The 16,657-nt window shown below is 45.1% G+C and overlaps 1 protein-coding gene across 1 annotated transcript; it reads left to right on the top strand.

Annotated features, from left to right (window-relative positions):
- The first annotated feature begins 5,073 nt into the window (after positions 1-5,073).
- On the top strand, positions 5,074-14,918 carry DYRK3 (dual specificity tyrosine phosphorylation regulated kinase 3). Its single transcript, XM_029935397.1, has 3 exons — positions 5,074-5,317; positions 7,325-7,436; positions 13,107-14,918. The coding sequence occupies exons 1-3, from the start codon at positions 5,241-5,243 to the stop codon at positions 14,679-14,681; spliced, it is 1,764 nt and encodes a 587-aa protein (XP_029791257.1). The 5' UTR covers positions 5,074-5,240; the 3' UTR covers positions 14,682-14,918.
- Positions 14,919-16,657: the final 1,739 nt, after the last annotated feature.

The raw sequence follows: 16,657 nt of genomic DNA, 5'->3' as shown, positions 1-16,657 counted from the left end.
CAGATTCCTCCAGCTCTGCCTTCAGCAGGAATATGTGCCTTTGTGCACGTTAAGGCTTGGAACTAGGCAGATACCAGCCAGGGACTTCTGATAACTTGTTTTTGTGACCCAGCCCCTCCCCACTTGCCCCGTTCAGGCCCCTGGTTACCCTTATCTACACGACCTGCACATACACAAGTCCGTATCCCTTTGGGCAGCCGGGGCTTACAGAGCCTGTGAAGCTAGGGCCCCTCTTCACCTGCATAGCCTCAAGGATAGAGGGAGCCCACTCCCCCACAAAACTGGTCTGAGTCAACCCCTAGAAAGAGCAACCATCAATCCCCATGTAGACTTCCTATCTGCTGGGTTCCCAGGTGTCTTTTCTGGGGAAAGTCCTGACCGGCCTGCATGATTGTGCCCTGGAAAGGCCATCCAGATACTCCAGCTCTGCCTTCGGTGGGGATATGTGCAAATTGTGTGGATTAGGGCTTAGAATTGGCAAATGCCTTATAATTCCAAGAGCCTGCTCCAGTAACCAGTCCCCTCCAAACACTTAACCCTGGTCTGGTGTTTCTCCACCCTGACCTGCTCTGCTGGCACATGCGCAGTACACACCCTTAAGTCAGAGTTGAGCAGGCCTGGCCCTCAAGCCTATGACACTCTGGCCAGGCCCCAGCTCCCAGCAGTTACCAGCATAGCCACCAGGATAGCCACTAGTCGTATGGCCCCAGGTGATGTCTGGGGAGCCTTCCTACAATTGCTCTGAAGTAGCAGCTGCTAATGGCCAACAGACAGTCCCCATGTGGTCCTGGTGCTTGATGAGGTCCTGGGCTTCATCAGAAACAATGACTCCCAGGTGTCTCCTAATTAAGGATACCCTGTCCTGCCTGCCACCTGCCCACCCTGTCAAGGGAGTCGAAAAACCTCCACCTCTTCCTTGGGGTGAATATTCCACAATGCAAGGTACACCTTGAATTGGGCTGATGTTTTGTACCCGCTGGTGCTTGCTCCTGTCATCTGGCCTTTCCCAACACTTGCCCTGGGCCAGGTCCCCGGCAACGCTGACCTGCACGTGCTGTGCATGCGCCATAAGCATTCCATCAGGTGCCACTGGGCAGGCGGAGCTCTAGAGGCCTGTGTAGTGAGTGCCATCCCCAACCACCTTCAACGGCTCAAATGCGGAGGTAGCCCCCACGGAAAACTGCTCTGGGGTGGTCCCTGGAATGGGCTTCATATGGACTTACTTTCTGTTAGTATTTTGGCCTTCGCTGGCAATTAAGGCTTCCAAGTATCTCTTTTTGGAGGATATTCTAGCCAGCTCACTGTATCCATTGATTGCAGGACAGTCCAATTCCTCCAGCTCTGCCTTCAGGGGGAGTAAGTACCTACGTATAGGTTAGGGCTTGGAGTTTGGCAGAGGGCCTCTCGGGACACTTGTCCTGTTCTAGGTCCCTGTATGCCTGCACATGCTCAGTTTACACCCTGTCAGCAGGCACTGCATCAGGCAGCGAGTCCAAATGGGGACACCTGGGATCCTTGACTGCTGCAGATGCCCAGGACTCCAGCAGAGTGATCCCACAAGGGAACTGACTGTTGCCAGTCAGGTAAAAAATGTAGTCCTGGGGGCACCTGGGTGGCTCAGCCGGTTAAGCATCCGACTTCGGCTCAGGTCAGATCTCACATTCGTGGGTTCGAGCCCCACATCGGGCTCTGTGCTGACAGCTAGTCCAGAGCCTGGAGCTGCTTCCAGTTCTGTGTCTCCTTCTCTTTCTGCCCCTCCCCTTCTCATGCTCTGTCTCTCTCTGTATAAAAAATAAATTAAAAATTTTAAAAAAAATGTAGTCCTGGGGCACCTGGATGGCTCAGTCACTTAAGCATCCGGCTTCGGTTCAGGTCATTATCTCACAGTTCATGGGTTCAATCCCTGTGTCGGGCTCTGTGTGGACAGCTAGCGCAGAGCCTAGAGCCTGCTTCGGATTCTGTATCTCTGTCACTCTCTGACCGTCCCCTGCTCATGCTGTCTCTCTCTCTCTCTCTCTCTCTCTCAAAAATAAAACAGAAAAAGAAATTTTTAAACAATTTAAAAAAGCTACCACCTCAGATCAGTTTTCAAGTGGTGGCCTCCCTCCATCCTGGAGGCTCTTCAGGTGGTTTTGCTCAGGTCCGGCCTGAGCTCCATAGGCCTCCATAACTAACGGCTGGCTAACGGGTGTGACTCACATATGCCCTGGTGGCACAGGTCAGGGTAGTGAGGGATGAGGAAAAGGGCCATGTTGGGCAAGGCTGGGTCAGAAGAGCAGGTTATTGGAGATACATAGCTTTACCTAATTTCAAGCCTTAACCTATACAGTGTGCATATTCCTGCTCAAAGCAAAGCTGGAAGAATATGGACTGCCTTGCTAAGGCAGGGCTGGGCAGCTTGGCCAGAATATCTTCTGATAACACACACTTGGGAGGCTCGTTTGCAGCGGAAGCTGGGGACCCCAACAGCCAACAGGTCCACAAGAGGCCTTGGGAGTGGGCTTTCTCTTAACTCTTGAAGCAATTCCACTGGGGATGGGCCATTGCTCTATAGGCCTGTGAGCCTGCTTTAGTGTTTCAGTGAGCTAGATTTCTGTATTTCTGAAAAAAGAGCAGGCACATGATTCTGGAGCTTAGGTAAATTTGAGGTCAATACAGTTAGGGGAAAGGGAGAATTTCTCTCCAAAAGATTTTTTAAATGCATTCCAATTTTGTGATTCATATGTCATATTATGTATTGGCATATCATGCTGTAAAGAATAATTCATAGCAATGAAACGATTTTAAATTTAACCCAACAGCTATCTCATCACAAAATTGAAGGTGAATGCAGCCACAGGGATATTTTCTTACTCTATGCATTTGAAACTGCTGTGATCACATTCCGAATGTACCATTGATTTTTGAAGTCCCCGGAATAGCTCCATTTTTTTTTGTCTGTTTGTTACAGTTTCCTGAGTTTGCAGATTTATTAGAACTGGTTTCAAAGGTCAGGCAGGCATCATATATATGTGACAAATCCATGCTAGCATTTTAAATCTGGCTTTAACTATGTGGACAAAGATAATGGCGATGTTGAACTACTTTTGAGTGGAGTTTTTGGAAGGGGAAGAAAGGACATGAATTGTGTGAAAGCTGCTCACAAGCTAGAGGGCACAAGATAACAGCTCAGAGGGGGTGTAGAAACTCCTGCTAGATCCTTCACTGGACTTTACCCCAGTGTTTAACCCCGCCAGACCCTGTTATGAAACAGGAACTCTGAAAAAATACCGGAAAGTATTTAAGCCACTAAGGTCAGAGATCCATGAAGCTCCAGCACCTCCAAGGAATCCTCCTTCCCTTGACCATGAGAACAGGCTAAAGATAAAGGACGACGTTTCCCAGCTCGGGAGCAGGAACGCTTCAGGGTGGCTCACAGAAGAGGGTACGTCTGAAACCGGAGATGTGGTCATCTCAAAGCCATGATTCAGAGTGAGGCAAGAAAACTTGTGGGAGCAAGTCCTGTTCGAATGTTCAGAGCAGTAAAGTGGTCTAGGGTGTCCGCATAAGTACTAAGAAAGGGGATTATTTAATAGAATGTTGCAATCTTAGGGCCGGAAGGACCTCAGCAACAACCTAGTCCAACATTTTGTTGCCATGGAACGTTCTCTTCAAACAAAACTACAGGAGCCCTAACACAAACTCCTAGGAAAGCAGGATTGCTGGGGGTGTGGCTAGGAGGGCCAAAACCCACAAAAGCTCACTTAGAAAATTAGAATAACTTTAAGAATCGTCGTGGAAGAAGTTTTATTTATATCACTGAGAAGCAACTTTGGTCACAAAAAATTAAGTTCCCCAAATTTACACATCCTTAATTTATAAAGTGAAAAGCCTTTTCGGGGGGAGGGAGGGGTCCGTAAGGGCATTTTTGCTTGGAGGCAAGAGAACAGGGAATATGACTTTTAGTCACATGGAAATGAGCCTTGGATGGAAATTTTCTGATTTATTGGACTATGCGATGCTGGTATGAGGCAACGAGGCCCCAAGCCCCACCAGGTGGCGCCCCTGTTCGACATTTGGGAAACGTTTGTTCCTCTCCAGAGGGGTCAGTCGGCCTCGTGCTTTGTAGGTTTAGGAAATCCGATTAGATACCACGCTCAAGGAAACACTTGGCGTTCTTCTATTTTAACCTCCTTCCCTCTCACTTGTCATTTCAATGATCGAAATCTGCTTAATATTGGGGTTACTGAGGTTTCTTCACTTTTCAGATAAAGAATTAAAAACCCCCCAAATATTCCCTGGAGAGAAAAACAGGAAGAGTCTTCCAGGGGGACTGGGGCAGCCAAAGGAAGGCTGGGAATTCCAAATACAAGATCCTGGGAAAGAACGGCTCCTCTGGCCTCAGTTTCCTCAACGGTAAAATGGCTCTTTGCGCCCCACTATCCGTAGCATCCCGTGGCAGGGCAGTCTGGCAAATGCCAGCTTACATTCCGGATCCTACTTCTATCTGTAAAAGAGGGATGTCACATAGCATGGTCACTGAGATTAAATAAAATAATGTTCGTAAGCGCTGGTACAGCGTCACTAAATGGGTTTATTATTGCGTCTTACGTTTTTTATTATTGCTTTCATTACCCCTCGGTGGGGAGAGAAGCCTCTCCTGGGGAAAGCCTAAGAAATTACACTTTTCATTCATTTTTTTAAGATTCACACTCACAGAAGGTTTTAAGAGTTCAGGCTACTAAGGTGCTGAAAAAGAGACTGTTGAGGGGCGCGCCCGCATTTCCGAGGCAGAAACGGGAGGCTAACTGCTACTTCCACGAACCCTCCCCCGGGGCCTTTCTCCTTCCCACGGCAGCGACCCCAACGCTGACTCGCAGCCAGAACTCGCCGGCCGCGTAAGCAATAGACGCCCCGCCCTGAACCTACCGGATTCCGCGCCAGCGGTGGAGGAGAGCACCGCAGGGTGGGGAGGGGCTTCGGGCCCCGCCCCCTGGCGTCATCGCGTTATGCGCAGGGGCGTTTCCCGGGGCGTGCCACGTTGCTAGGCGACCAAACCGCTCCCCCTCCCGCAGCTGGCGCTACTCTCTCCTCTCCTCGCCTGGCCAGTCGCGAGCAAAGGCGCGCGGAGCTGCAGTGTCTGTAAGAGGTTCCCCTGGGAAGCATCGCCATCCCGGAGGCAGTCGCCCCAGCGCAGGTGGACCCTGCCCGTCGGACCCTCCAACCGCCGCCCCTTCCCCCAAGGGGTCCCGAGCTAGCGGATGGGAGGCACGGCTCGCGGGCCCGGACGGAAGGATGCGGGGCCGCCCGGAGCCGGACTCCCGCCCCAGCAGCGGAGGTAACGGCGGCGCAGGGTAACGGGCTAGGGGTCCCCGAGTGGGTGGCTGGCGCAGGCTGGCGAGGCCAGGTGGTGGGGAAGGCTGCGGTGGAGTGAACCCCCGTAGCTGGGACAAGGGAAGGAGTCTGATCTCCTCCCGGGGACCGGCCCACCCTCTTAGTCTCCATCAGCTCCCCTTCCCCCAGCTCGCAGAGAGCGGAGGAGGGGGCTGGAGTGGAGCTAGGAGAAGCAGCTCTAGATCGGGAATACGGTAAGGAACGCTAAGGTGGGACTTTTGTAGGGCTTTTTAACAAACTCGGGGAGGCAGGGAGCAAATACCTTTTAAAGAAGCCCTGTTGCTCAGAGCAAATAACCAAGGGCTGAACTGTTGGGGTTTGCCGTGAGGGGTGCGGTCTGACTTGGGATATGCCGGTGAAGGGCGGAGTAGGGCTTTCAGGGGATCCTATTTTGAGAGATTGCCTACCTTGCATTGTATTTTACCCGTAAAAGGAGACTAGAGACCCCACCCCCCACCCCGCTCATTTGCATGCAGACTTCCTTTGGGTAATTTCCTCTGCCTATTTATAAGAATATTTGCAGGTCTTCAGTGTCTGTCTTTTTCTCTGTGATTGTGGATGCCTGTCCCATTTTATTTATTATATTCATGCTGTTGGCAAAGAGTCAGTCACATCCAGAATTTTTGGTTGTCAAAGAAGCAGTGTCCATTAAAGAGATATAAAATTCTATCAGAATGCGAGTCTGTTTTTATAAAGAATATTTCAAAAAACTTTTGTATTGGTTTTTAATTATCTTTGTATTTCTAGAACACATCAATTAAGAACACTCTAGAACTAATTTTACAAAAGTTTTAAAAGGCAACTTTAAATATTGAAATTAAAAAAACTGAAATATTTCAGCATGTTTTAAAAGAATTTTTAAAATTCTTCCCCTGCAACCTCGTGATCATCATTGTATTTGTAGACTATTATGTAAAAATGATACAATGAAAGGCTGATGTGTATGATTGGGAAATTCATGTCCCTGGTGGTAGATGAAATACAGTATGTAGGACCATCTTTTGGATTAAATAAATCCTCTCCCTCTTTTGTGGCAGAGGCAGAGCGTGAAGGAACAGAGACATGGTCCTTCAATCATTTAGCATTTAGCTTCCACCATCCACTAGAAAATGGAGTGGGTAAAGAAGTGAAATTCAGTACCTCGTGTAATTTAGAGAATTTCTTTAGTATTCATTGTAGTATTCACTGTACATTTCTACAAGTTAGGTGGATGTTAAGCAGGTAAGTAAATAAATAATAAAAAGGATATAGCCTTAAGAAAGCCTTTTATTTCTTCCTTGTAAGACGTAGAAGTGTGCAGACTGGAACTATTCTTCCCGTTATAACATGGGGGAAACAAGCTCAGAAAAGAAGGTAGTATACAGCTAGTAGCAGAGCAGAGATTAGAATCCACAGCTCTGACTTTTATAATACAGTTACCTCTGCTTTTTTTTCCCCCTCATTTCCTGTGCCAGTTAGCTTTTAGGCTTCAGATTTAAATTAGCCTTTTTTTTCATGTAGTAAGTTCAAGAGATCCTTTTCATAGTCCCTATTTTTATTATTTTTTTAATTTCTTAAGGATTTTATTTTTAAGTAATCTCTACATCCAATCTGGGGCTCAGACTCACAACCCCAAGATCAAGCGTTTCATGTTCTCCTGACTGAGCTAGCCAGGCACCCCAATGGTCCCTATTGCTAACATTTACACAGTAAGAATTGTTTTAACTATTTCAAAATACAAACCTAGAATGCTATCCTTTTTTAAAAAAGAAAAAAAAGAGAAGTCAGGTTTTCTCTGTTCTTTTGCCAAATAGCCCAGTTGTTTGTATTCAATGCCAAAATGTAGTGTAGACCTTTGTTTGTCTTAGTTATTTGTGGCAGATGTGAAGGAGTAAAGACACAGAATGTTTTGGAAATACAAGTTTATATACTTAAGTTACTGACAGGATTTATCTGTGATCCTTCCAACTAGATTGGGAGATGGTGTCTATGATACCTTCATGATGATAGATGAAACCAAATGTCCACCTTGTTCAAATGTACTCTGCAATCCTTCAGAACCGCCTCTACCCAGAAGACTAAATGTAAGTAAAGGAAGTTGTTCTTTGCTCTCTGGTTGTCTTGGAAAGAAGGAAGTGCTACTTACTGCCCAAGGTACAGTTACATCTCACTGGCAACTCAGTGAGACTCTTTTGTTTCCTTTGGATTTCTCTTGACTTTGGAATAATAATTTCTGTGGTCCAAGTTCAGCTTTACAAAATAATTTGGACTTGGAGCCCCACTTACTCCTTTCAATCACTGGGATAAATTATATGGCATTAGGAAAAAAATAATACGCTACTTTTATGTAGGGAATGTTTATTTTTGTGTGGAATGACATAGACAGTGTATTATAAAGGCTCATTTTAACAAAAACGAGGAACAGATAATACTCCTGAATTCATAGATCTGCAAGGTTTTTCTTCCTGCAAGATAGAAAAGCAGTCCTAGCTCATTAGTATGCTAAAGAGAATCGCTTAATGATCATGAATAAAACTTGAACAGTGCAGTTTGGTTTTTGATGCATTTAATCATTCTGGAGCTTGCAGACATTTAGCTTTTGACACTGTTTTACTTATGGTAATAAAAATAATAATTCATATTCCATCCGCATACACAGAGTGGTAGGAAGAACATGGTTTGGAGGAATTCCATGAGAGGGAGAAGCTACTCTGTGACTTTAAAATTCACTGCATGTATCACCTAATGACCAAATTGAATAGACTTATTTGTAATATTTCTCCTTCACATTTCTGTACTTAAGAATTTAAATGGGCATTTCTGTATTTAAAAGTGTGAGGGGCACCTGGGTTGCACAGTTGGTTAAACATCTGACTTTGGCTCAGGTCATGTTCTACCAGCTCATGGGTTCGAACCCCACATCAGGCTCTGTGCTGACATTCCGAGCCTGGAGCCTGCTTCGAGTTCTGTCTTCCTCTCTCTCTGCCCTCCCCTCACTTGCACTCTCTCTCTCAAAAATAAATAAAACATTAAAAAAATTTTTTTAAAGACCTAAAATTGTTCTATATTCTAATATATTTTTAAACGTTTATTTATTTATTTTGAGAGAAAGAGTGTGCATGCACATGCGCTCCAGCTGGAGAAGGTCAGAGAGAGAATCCCAAGGAAGCTCTGTTCTGTCAGCTCAGAGCCCATGGCAGGGCTCAGTACCACAAACTGTGAGATCATGACCTGTGCTGAAATCAAGGTCCAAATTAACCAACTGAGCCACCCGGGTGCCCCAATTTCTATATTCTAAAAAAAAAGTACTTGCATTTTTCATAGCCCTTTCCAACTTTTTGTTAGCTTTTGCTATTAAAATCAATCTTTTCACTAGTTCCAAGGCTAATAATATTACAAAGTATTGGCTAAATATATTTGGAAGGCTGGTCACCCTATTTTTAACCTGTTCCCTGGAGTGCAGTAAGTTTCCTTTCTATTCTCAACAAGCTTATTTCTTTAATATGTGAAAACCTCTCAGAGCTCCAGAACCACAGCCTCCTCTGGTTGACTATGGGTTTTTTGGTTATTGGCTGCCAATTAGCATGTCTCTGTAGGAAACTCTTTGCACTTCGGCTGGTGCATTAACATGTGATTTAAAGTTCATTTTAACTTCAATTTAGAGTTAGCCAGAGCTAATCACCACCTCCCAGTGGGTCAATTACACTGTATGTTTCAGGATCAAAATGAATTTTTCACTGTATAGCATACAGAGTAACAGTTTTTTGGGAAACTTGGGGTTTTCGATTCTAATCTTATGGTGTCTTTGCAAACTTTGCTGAAAACAATGCTCTCTGACCTCTTGTTGACATTTATAGTTCATTATGACATGATTCTATCCCCAGACCCTATTGCTCTTTTCACAAAGCCTTTAAGCTTTGTTTATCCAAGATGTTCTTACATTCTCCCTGTAAACTATAAATCATCTGCTTGTGGGCATTTAGTGGGTTAAGCTTTGGGTTGCAGATGTAGGGTCAAGAGCTAGGGAAAGAGTAGTGTTGCATATCAGAATAAGAAGAGTATTCCTTTTCGGAATTTCTCAACAAGATCTTCAAGGCTTGAGTAACACAATTTAGAATTTCAGATTCTATTTGAAATGTCAAAGAGTCCTCCAAATTAGCAGTGCATGTGAAGCATTCTTACATAAAACATGATTAATCTGACATTATCTGTCTCTCTGGATATAATTACATAATTAAGAAAATAATTGGTAGAACTGATGATGTATATTGCTCAGTTACTGTGCTTATAACTATGGACTAGAAATATCCAGTATTTTGCAACTATTCTACTTTAGCATGCGTGCAAGTGGCAGATTCTGCTAGAACAATGGAAGGAAGATTTTATTTATAGCACAACAGTCTTGATACATAATTGATTCAGGCCAGTATTTGAGTTATTTACAGGAAGGAAAGAGACCTGAGAAGAGACCCCGTCCCTGTGTGGAAAAATTCCTTCCTGGAATTCTCCAGATTCACTGGAGATTCAAACCTTGATAACCCACAGTGGACTGTACCTGTGGTACAGTGTTCTGTTCTGAGAGCCACACTCAGAGAGACTTCAAGTGCAGACCGTGTCGAGAATGTGAATAGTATCGTAGCAGCCAGGACGCAAGCCGAGTGAGGCGGAGGATGTAATGGGGATGATGAGCCCAGGGAAAAGTGGTGGGAACAGGACAGCCCCTTTTTGGTATCCTGAAGTCTGGACATTTCTGTGTCATTCCAGAGGGCAGAATAAGATGCAGTTTGCAGGGAGAGAGATTTAGGGTCACTGTAAGGAAAAACCATGAGTCAGAAAATCCAAATGGCATCCTTAATCTTACTGTAATAGTGCTGTGGACATGACATTTCTGTAACACATCTGTTCATATTCATGTTCTGTGCCCGAGAGCCTCATTCTCACAGATGGAAATGAAGACTTCCAGAGCGTCCACAGCCTCACATGTAGGCAGTGTAGGTGAAATACCCAGGGATGGACCCTGGACCCCAGATACCTTTCCTACCATCTTGTCATTGATGACCACAGTCCCCAGAGGGTCATTCCTTTGAGTTAAGGCACTGAGCTGCTGTTAAAGTTCAAATATCTTGGAGAGGTAACACCTTAAATGGTATAGCAAGTCGAAAGCACATTTTATGGCAGGGAGACAGTGGGTGAGTTGTTTCCACGCCTCCTAAAAGCAGGCCTATTGTGGGCGCCACCATGTGCAGAAGAGGTATTTAGTGCCAGACATCTTTGGAGGGAGACTGGAGATACGGGAGGAGGGACCACAGAGAGAAGAGATGAACCGAAAGGGGAAAGAGAGGGCGTATGTGAGTTTAAACCTTAATAGGTTGAGAATTTTGCCTACTTATTACCAGTGTTGGTAAAATGTTTCATTGCTTGTAAGGGTCTTTCACATATATTATTAATTATAATTTGATTTACACAGCATCCTGTAAGTAGGTATTATTATCCACATTTTATAAATAAAGAATCTGGGCTAAGAAACTGAGCTAAAGTTTAACAACTTGCCCAAGCCTTTTGAAGTCTCTTTTCTTCAGCATGTGTCCCCAAAACACTAGTAGTAAATATTTAGATGCATTGAAGTTAGGTATTAAAATTTTAAGGAAAACTAGCTGGGATGCATGCAGAATTTCATTTTTGTTATGTAAATCTACCTAAAACCAAACAATTGTAACTCCCTAGTCCAGCCAGTCTGTCTCCTCACAGATCGGAGTTCCTTGAGAACACCGGTGTTTTTCAGCACGTGTAATAGTGAGCAGCAAGGGTTCCTGTGATGGATGGATGGGACCCTGTTCTGTTTTTTTATCCCTAAAATCAGCAATAGTGGGGTACCTGTGTGGCTCAGTCTGGTAAGCATCTGACTTGAGCTCAGGTCATAATCTCATGGTTCCTGAGTTTGAACCCCGCATCAGGCTCTGTTCTGACAGCTCAGAGCCTGGAGCCTGCTTTGGATTCTGTCTCTGTCTCTCTCTCTTCCCCTCCCCTGCTCACACGCATGCATTCTCTATATCTGAAAAATAAAATAAACAAAAAAAAAGAACACCTAAAATGAGAGATAGTTATTTAATTACTGCCAAGAAAAACACTGCAGTATATTTACATCTTAGCAAGGTGTTTGGGTTCTCTCAGCAGGCCTATTTTATTTTCATGACCAGTGATAGTTCTCCATTTTGGTATCAGAGAGACTTTTCTGGGTCCATATGTCCTTTCTTAAAGTCCACACGCTCAAGTGTGGCTGCAGTTGTATTGTCAACTCCACTTTGTGTACAGTCTTGTAATACCCTGTTTTCGTAACTACGGGACTCAACAAATGTTTAAATTGATTAAATGACCTGGCAGGAAAGAAAGAAGCAGGCAGGAACTATGTCCTGCTTGCGTAACCACAGCTGTATTTAAACTTTGCCAACGCTTAAATTTTTTCATCTTCTGTTTTTTTTGCCGCTATTTATATTCTATCTTTTATATTGTTGTTTAGGTAATAAGCCATATGCCATCTTCTTGAGTTAGATTAAAATTCTTGTTTTTGAGGATTTGGCCACTTTGGATCATTACTTTTCCATTTCTTTTCTTCTTTCCTTCTAGCATCCTCTTAATTTTTCTTTGTGTGTATAATTTTTAACGTATTTGTCTTTTTTGCTTTTCTTTTCCTTCATCTAGTCTCAAAGAATTGTGTTTCATCTTGAAGGAATAAGTAGAGCTTTCTTCTGTGAGTTACTGTTCCTTGAGGGAGAATGTTAAGCAAACACAAGTAAGAAAAGTGGTATGCCATTATCACTTAGGCTCTTGCTGAGAAAGAGTGGGTGTAGGTGTAGGGGAGAGAGAGAGACTCTTAAAAAAAAAACTCTTAAGAGTTTTTACAAGAACCTCCCCCACCTTAGTCCCCAGAACCTTGGATTCTCACTGTTATTCATCAGATACTTAAACAACTGGCCCAGATGATCTTAGGAGCCCTCTTTGGCTTAGAACTCTTGTGAATCGGTGAGCTGAGCTAGAAGGATTCAATCATGTGCTTGATTTAGCCCTAGGTAGAGAGGAGTACAGGCACTGGGAGAACCTGGTGCCAAGTTGTGTTCATGGGAAGAGTGCTGGACTGACAGAAGACCTGAGTTCAAATCCTGCCTTTGTCCCTTAGTGGTGTTTTATCATTTATAGAATACTTTTTTTTAACAGAACACTATAATGTGCATATTTTGATCCTAAAAATGCCTTTAAGATTTGGGAAGATACTTGAAACAATTAGTAAACAGTATGAGACAGTACATATATAATCAAGTGCCAGATTGTGTGGTACAGGTTTGAAAAGCTACAGTTAAGATGAGTTAGTATGGGCTTGGAGTAGTTCTATACAGAAGAGAGGGGACTTGAACTGGGCCTTGAAAGAGTGTAGGATTTGAGGGGATGGGTGAAAGGATTCTCAGTAGAAAGACATACCTACCAGAAGGAACCTAGCATGTGTAGGGCTTGGTAAGAAGGCCACCTCTCTCTAACAAAACAAGGCACATGGAGGGGATTGAGGTGGTCATTGTACTTCAGGAGTCTGAGATCGATAGAACGCAAGTTCCTAGAGACTCCTGCTTGCCTTGCCTTACTGTCAGGTCTTCGTAACCTATGTCACTGGACAGTCATATTGTCGTTTAGTCAGGAGGAAGATTCTTACATCCTTCCACTGTGTTTAGTGGCTTTTCTATTACCTTCATTTTTCTTTTCCATAGACCACTGCTGAGCAGTTGACAAAAGACCACACTCAGCACCTTCTGAATGGAGGCGAGGTGAAGGTGGAACAGCTGTTTCAAGAATTTGGCAACAGGAAATCCGATGCTCTCCAGTCAGATGGCATCAGTGACTCTGAAAAATGCTCTCCTACCGTTTCTCAGGGTAAAAGCTCAGATAGCTTGAAGGCAGTCAAAGCCAGCAGTTCAGCCAAAGCATCCAAAGGAGTGCCCCTGACTCCAGAGCAAGCGCTGAAGCACTACAAGCACCACCTCACTGCCTACGAGAAGCTGGAGATCGTCAATTATCCAGAAATTTACTTCGTGGGTCCAAATGCCAAAAAGAGACATGGAGTGATCGGTGGTCCCAATAACGGGGGGTATGATGATGCAGATGGTGCCTATATTCATGTCCCTCGTGACCACCTAGCTTACCGATATGAGGTGCTGAAAGTCATTGGCAAGGGGAGTTTTGGGCAGGTAGCCCGGGTCTATGATCACAAACTCCGACAGTACGTGGCCCTGAAGATGGTGCGCAATGAAAAGCGCTTCCATCGGCAGGCCGCTGAGGAGATCCGGATTTTGGAGCATCTCAAAAAGCAAGACAAAACTGGGAGCATGAACGTCATCCACATGCTGGAAAGTTTCACATTCCGGAACCATGTCTGCATGGCCTTCGAACTGCTGAGCATGGACCTTTACGAGCTAATTAAAAAGAACAAGTTTCAGGGTTTTAGTGTCCAGTTAGTTCGCAAGTTTGCCCAATCCATCTTGCAATCCTTGGATGCTCTCCACAAAAATAAGATCATTCACTGTGACCTGAAGCCAGAAAACATTCTCCTGAAACACCACGGGCGCAGCGCGACCAAGGTCATTGACTTTGGGTCCAGCTGTTTCGAATACCAGAAGCTTTACACATATATCCAGTCCCGGTTCTACAGAGCCCCCGAAGTCATCCTGGGGGGCCGCTACAGCACGCCGATAGACATATGGAGTTTCGGCTGTATCCTTGCGGAGCTTTTAACGGGACAACCTCTCTTCCCGGGAGAGGACGAGGGAGACCAGCTGGCCTGTATGATGGAGCTGCTAGGGATGCCACCGCCGAAACTTCTAGAGCAGTCCAAACGTGCCAAGTACTTCATTAACTCCAAGGGCCTACCTCGCTACTGCTCCGTGACTACTCAGGCAGACGGGCGGGTTGTGCTTGTGGGGGGTCGCTCACGTAGGGGTAAAAAGCGGGGGCCGCCAGGCAGCAAAGACTGGGTGACCGCACTGAAAGGGTGTGACGACTACTTGTTCATAGAGTTCTTGAAAAGGTGTCTTCACTGGGACCCCTCTGCCCGTTTGACACCGGCCCAAGCACTAAGACATCCTTGGATTACTAAGTCTGTGCCCAAACCTCTGAGCTATGAAAAAGTGTCAGGTAAACGGGTGGTAAATCCTGCAAACGCTTTCCAGGGACTGGGTTCCAAGCTGCCTCCAGTTGTCGGAATAGCCAATAAGCTGAAAGCTAACTTAATGTCAGAATCCAATGGTGGGATACCACTGTGCAGTGTACTGCCAAAACTCATTAGCTAATGGACAGTGCTGTGCCTAGAGATGCATATGTATGGATTTTTTAATTACCTTGCAAACCTGAACATGGGGGGAAAAAAACACAAGCCCATTGGTGGATATGTTTTTGTTAGACTAGGTTTCTTTTTTTAACATGGCAAAACATTTTTATATGTCTGTAACAACTCTTCAAGGGCTAATAACCTAACCAGCCTGTGTTGGCCATCCTGGAATGTATATTAAATGACTTTTTATAGGTCAGTGTATCTTCATTATTGTCGTCCGATGTGCATCACCTTGCGTATTCTACTGGTTTAAATCCCTTTCTCTCAAGACAGACGGTTTTGCAGGAAGTAGATTCAGACCACTCCTCACTGTGTCTCGTCTCCCTCAGCATCTGTTCCCGAGGGATGGCTGGGACACGGCTGTGATTCTGGAAGAGAACCAAAACTAGCCCTCGTGTCCCAGCAGGCCACTCTGCAGAACCATTCCCGGTAAGAGGGCTCAGCAGAATATGGGATGAGGGAAGGTTCCAGAAGCTGTTAAGTAACTTGAAGAAGTGGTGTCACTGCTTCTCAAATGAGTCATATCTCTTTCTTTCAATCCTGTGATTTGTGCCGATTTTATTTTATGTTATTATTTTTATGATTGTTTTGGTTCTGATTTGTTTCCTGGGCAAAGCGTTTTACAGATTTTACCAAGTACTGATTTGAAAACTAAGGCCTATGTATTACTTTACTCCACCCCCACCCCCACCCCTGTCTCCAAGCAACATAAAGCAGCCTCTTTGCCACAGATGAATGTTAAAAGGATAGAAGCAAAGCTCCTGTGTCTGACTTCAGCTCAGGTCATGATCTCACAGTTAGTGAGTTCAAGCCCACATTGGGCTCTGCACTGACAGTGCGGACCCTGCTTGGGATTCTCTCTCTCACCCTCTCTCTGCCCCTTCCCCATACTCACTTCTCTCTCTCTCAAAATAAATAAATTTAAGAAAATGGGACCGGGGTGGGGCGGGGGGATAGAAGCAGCATGCAGACTACTGTTCCCTAATTTCTCAGAATCCTGGAGACCAGCCTAACTTGCTGCATTTCCCTGGACTTCTTTCTTTATAAAATCACTATCTGATAAACATAACTACAGTTTGCTGTTTCCCCTCCTCTCTCCCCGCTCCCTGCCACCTCAATGTGCCACAATGTACCCTACTTTCAGTTGTTTACACCGAAGCCTGCTCGCTAGATTCTAAGTGCACTTTGGTTACAAGAAAATCCAGAAACTTAGGGGTAACTCATTTCTCTTTCCTTCACTTCAACAATCCTTTCTTTTCTCTGCTAAGATTTAAACAGTGAGGGCTGGTAATAAGGCTGACTGTTAGCCAAATGTCTTCCTCGGAAGGGTGGAGGAGGCACAGTGACTAAATACCTCAGTGCTACTGTTTTGTTGCCCTCTCCTTCCACACTCCTCCAAGAGTGCACTCGAACTCTGCCCTCCAAGTGTGCTCCATAGAGTAGACTTAATTTCTTCAACACCGTTCTCAGGATGACCCAGTTCCATTTTTACCCTAGAATTTAGTCTCCGCAAGCTCCGTGAGATCGGAAGATCATAAGCTCACTGGGCAACGCAATAACCAGAAGAGAAATGCCAAGGGCATACCATTTAAGGAACTTTTGGCTTATCCCAAAGCACCCTGATGGCCCCAGCACAGGCTGTGCAGACAGAATGAAGCAATGTCCAGAGCGTGGCCTTAGCCCCCAGGCTGAGTCCAGACTCGGGCCTCCGCCTCTTGAAAAGGGGACGTGCTGGTGCTTCTGGTGCCTGAGCAACTGCACTATTTACAACTTGAATGGCTTTTTTCCCTCCTGGTTTACAGAAGGCAATGGAACAGGCACCTCCACTAGGCCCCCCAGCACCCGCTGAACTCACTACCTGACGGAGGAGTTGCGTAAGGCTCCCCCGCGTTATCTCGGCAGAGCAGGGGTTTAGGTGGTTTTGCCCGTTGTTAT

The sequence above is a fragment of the Suricata suricatta genome, chromosome 3 (assembly GCF_006229205.1).
Source record: "Suricata suricatta isolate VVHF042 chromosome 3, meerkat_22Aug2017_6uvM2_HiC, whole genome shotgun sequence".
Lineage (NCBI taxonomy): Eukaryota > Metazoa > Chordata > Mammalia > Carnivora > Herpestidae > Suricata > Suricata suricatta.
The sequence above is the reverse complement of the archived record's forward strand: the minus strand, read 5'-3'. Positions and strand labels throughout refer to the sequence as shown.

What these genes read in the sequence shown, in the direction of transcription:
- DYRK3 (XM_029935397.1), top strand. Translation starts at nt 5,241, where the DNA reads ATGGGAGGCACGGCTCGCGGGCCCGGACGGAAGGATGCGGGGCCGCCC. An exon ending in CTCCCGCCCCAGCAGCGGAG is followed by an intron (nt 5,318 to 7,324) that starts GTAACGGCGGCG and finishes CCTTCCAACTAG; the next exon opens with ATTGGGAGATGGTGTCTATG. An exon ending in CTCTACCCAGAAGACTAAAT is followed by an intron (nt 7,437 to 13,106) that starts GTAAGTAAAGGA and finishes TCTTTTCCATAG; the next exon opens with ACCACTGCTGAGCAGTTGAC.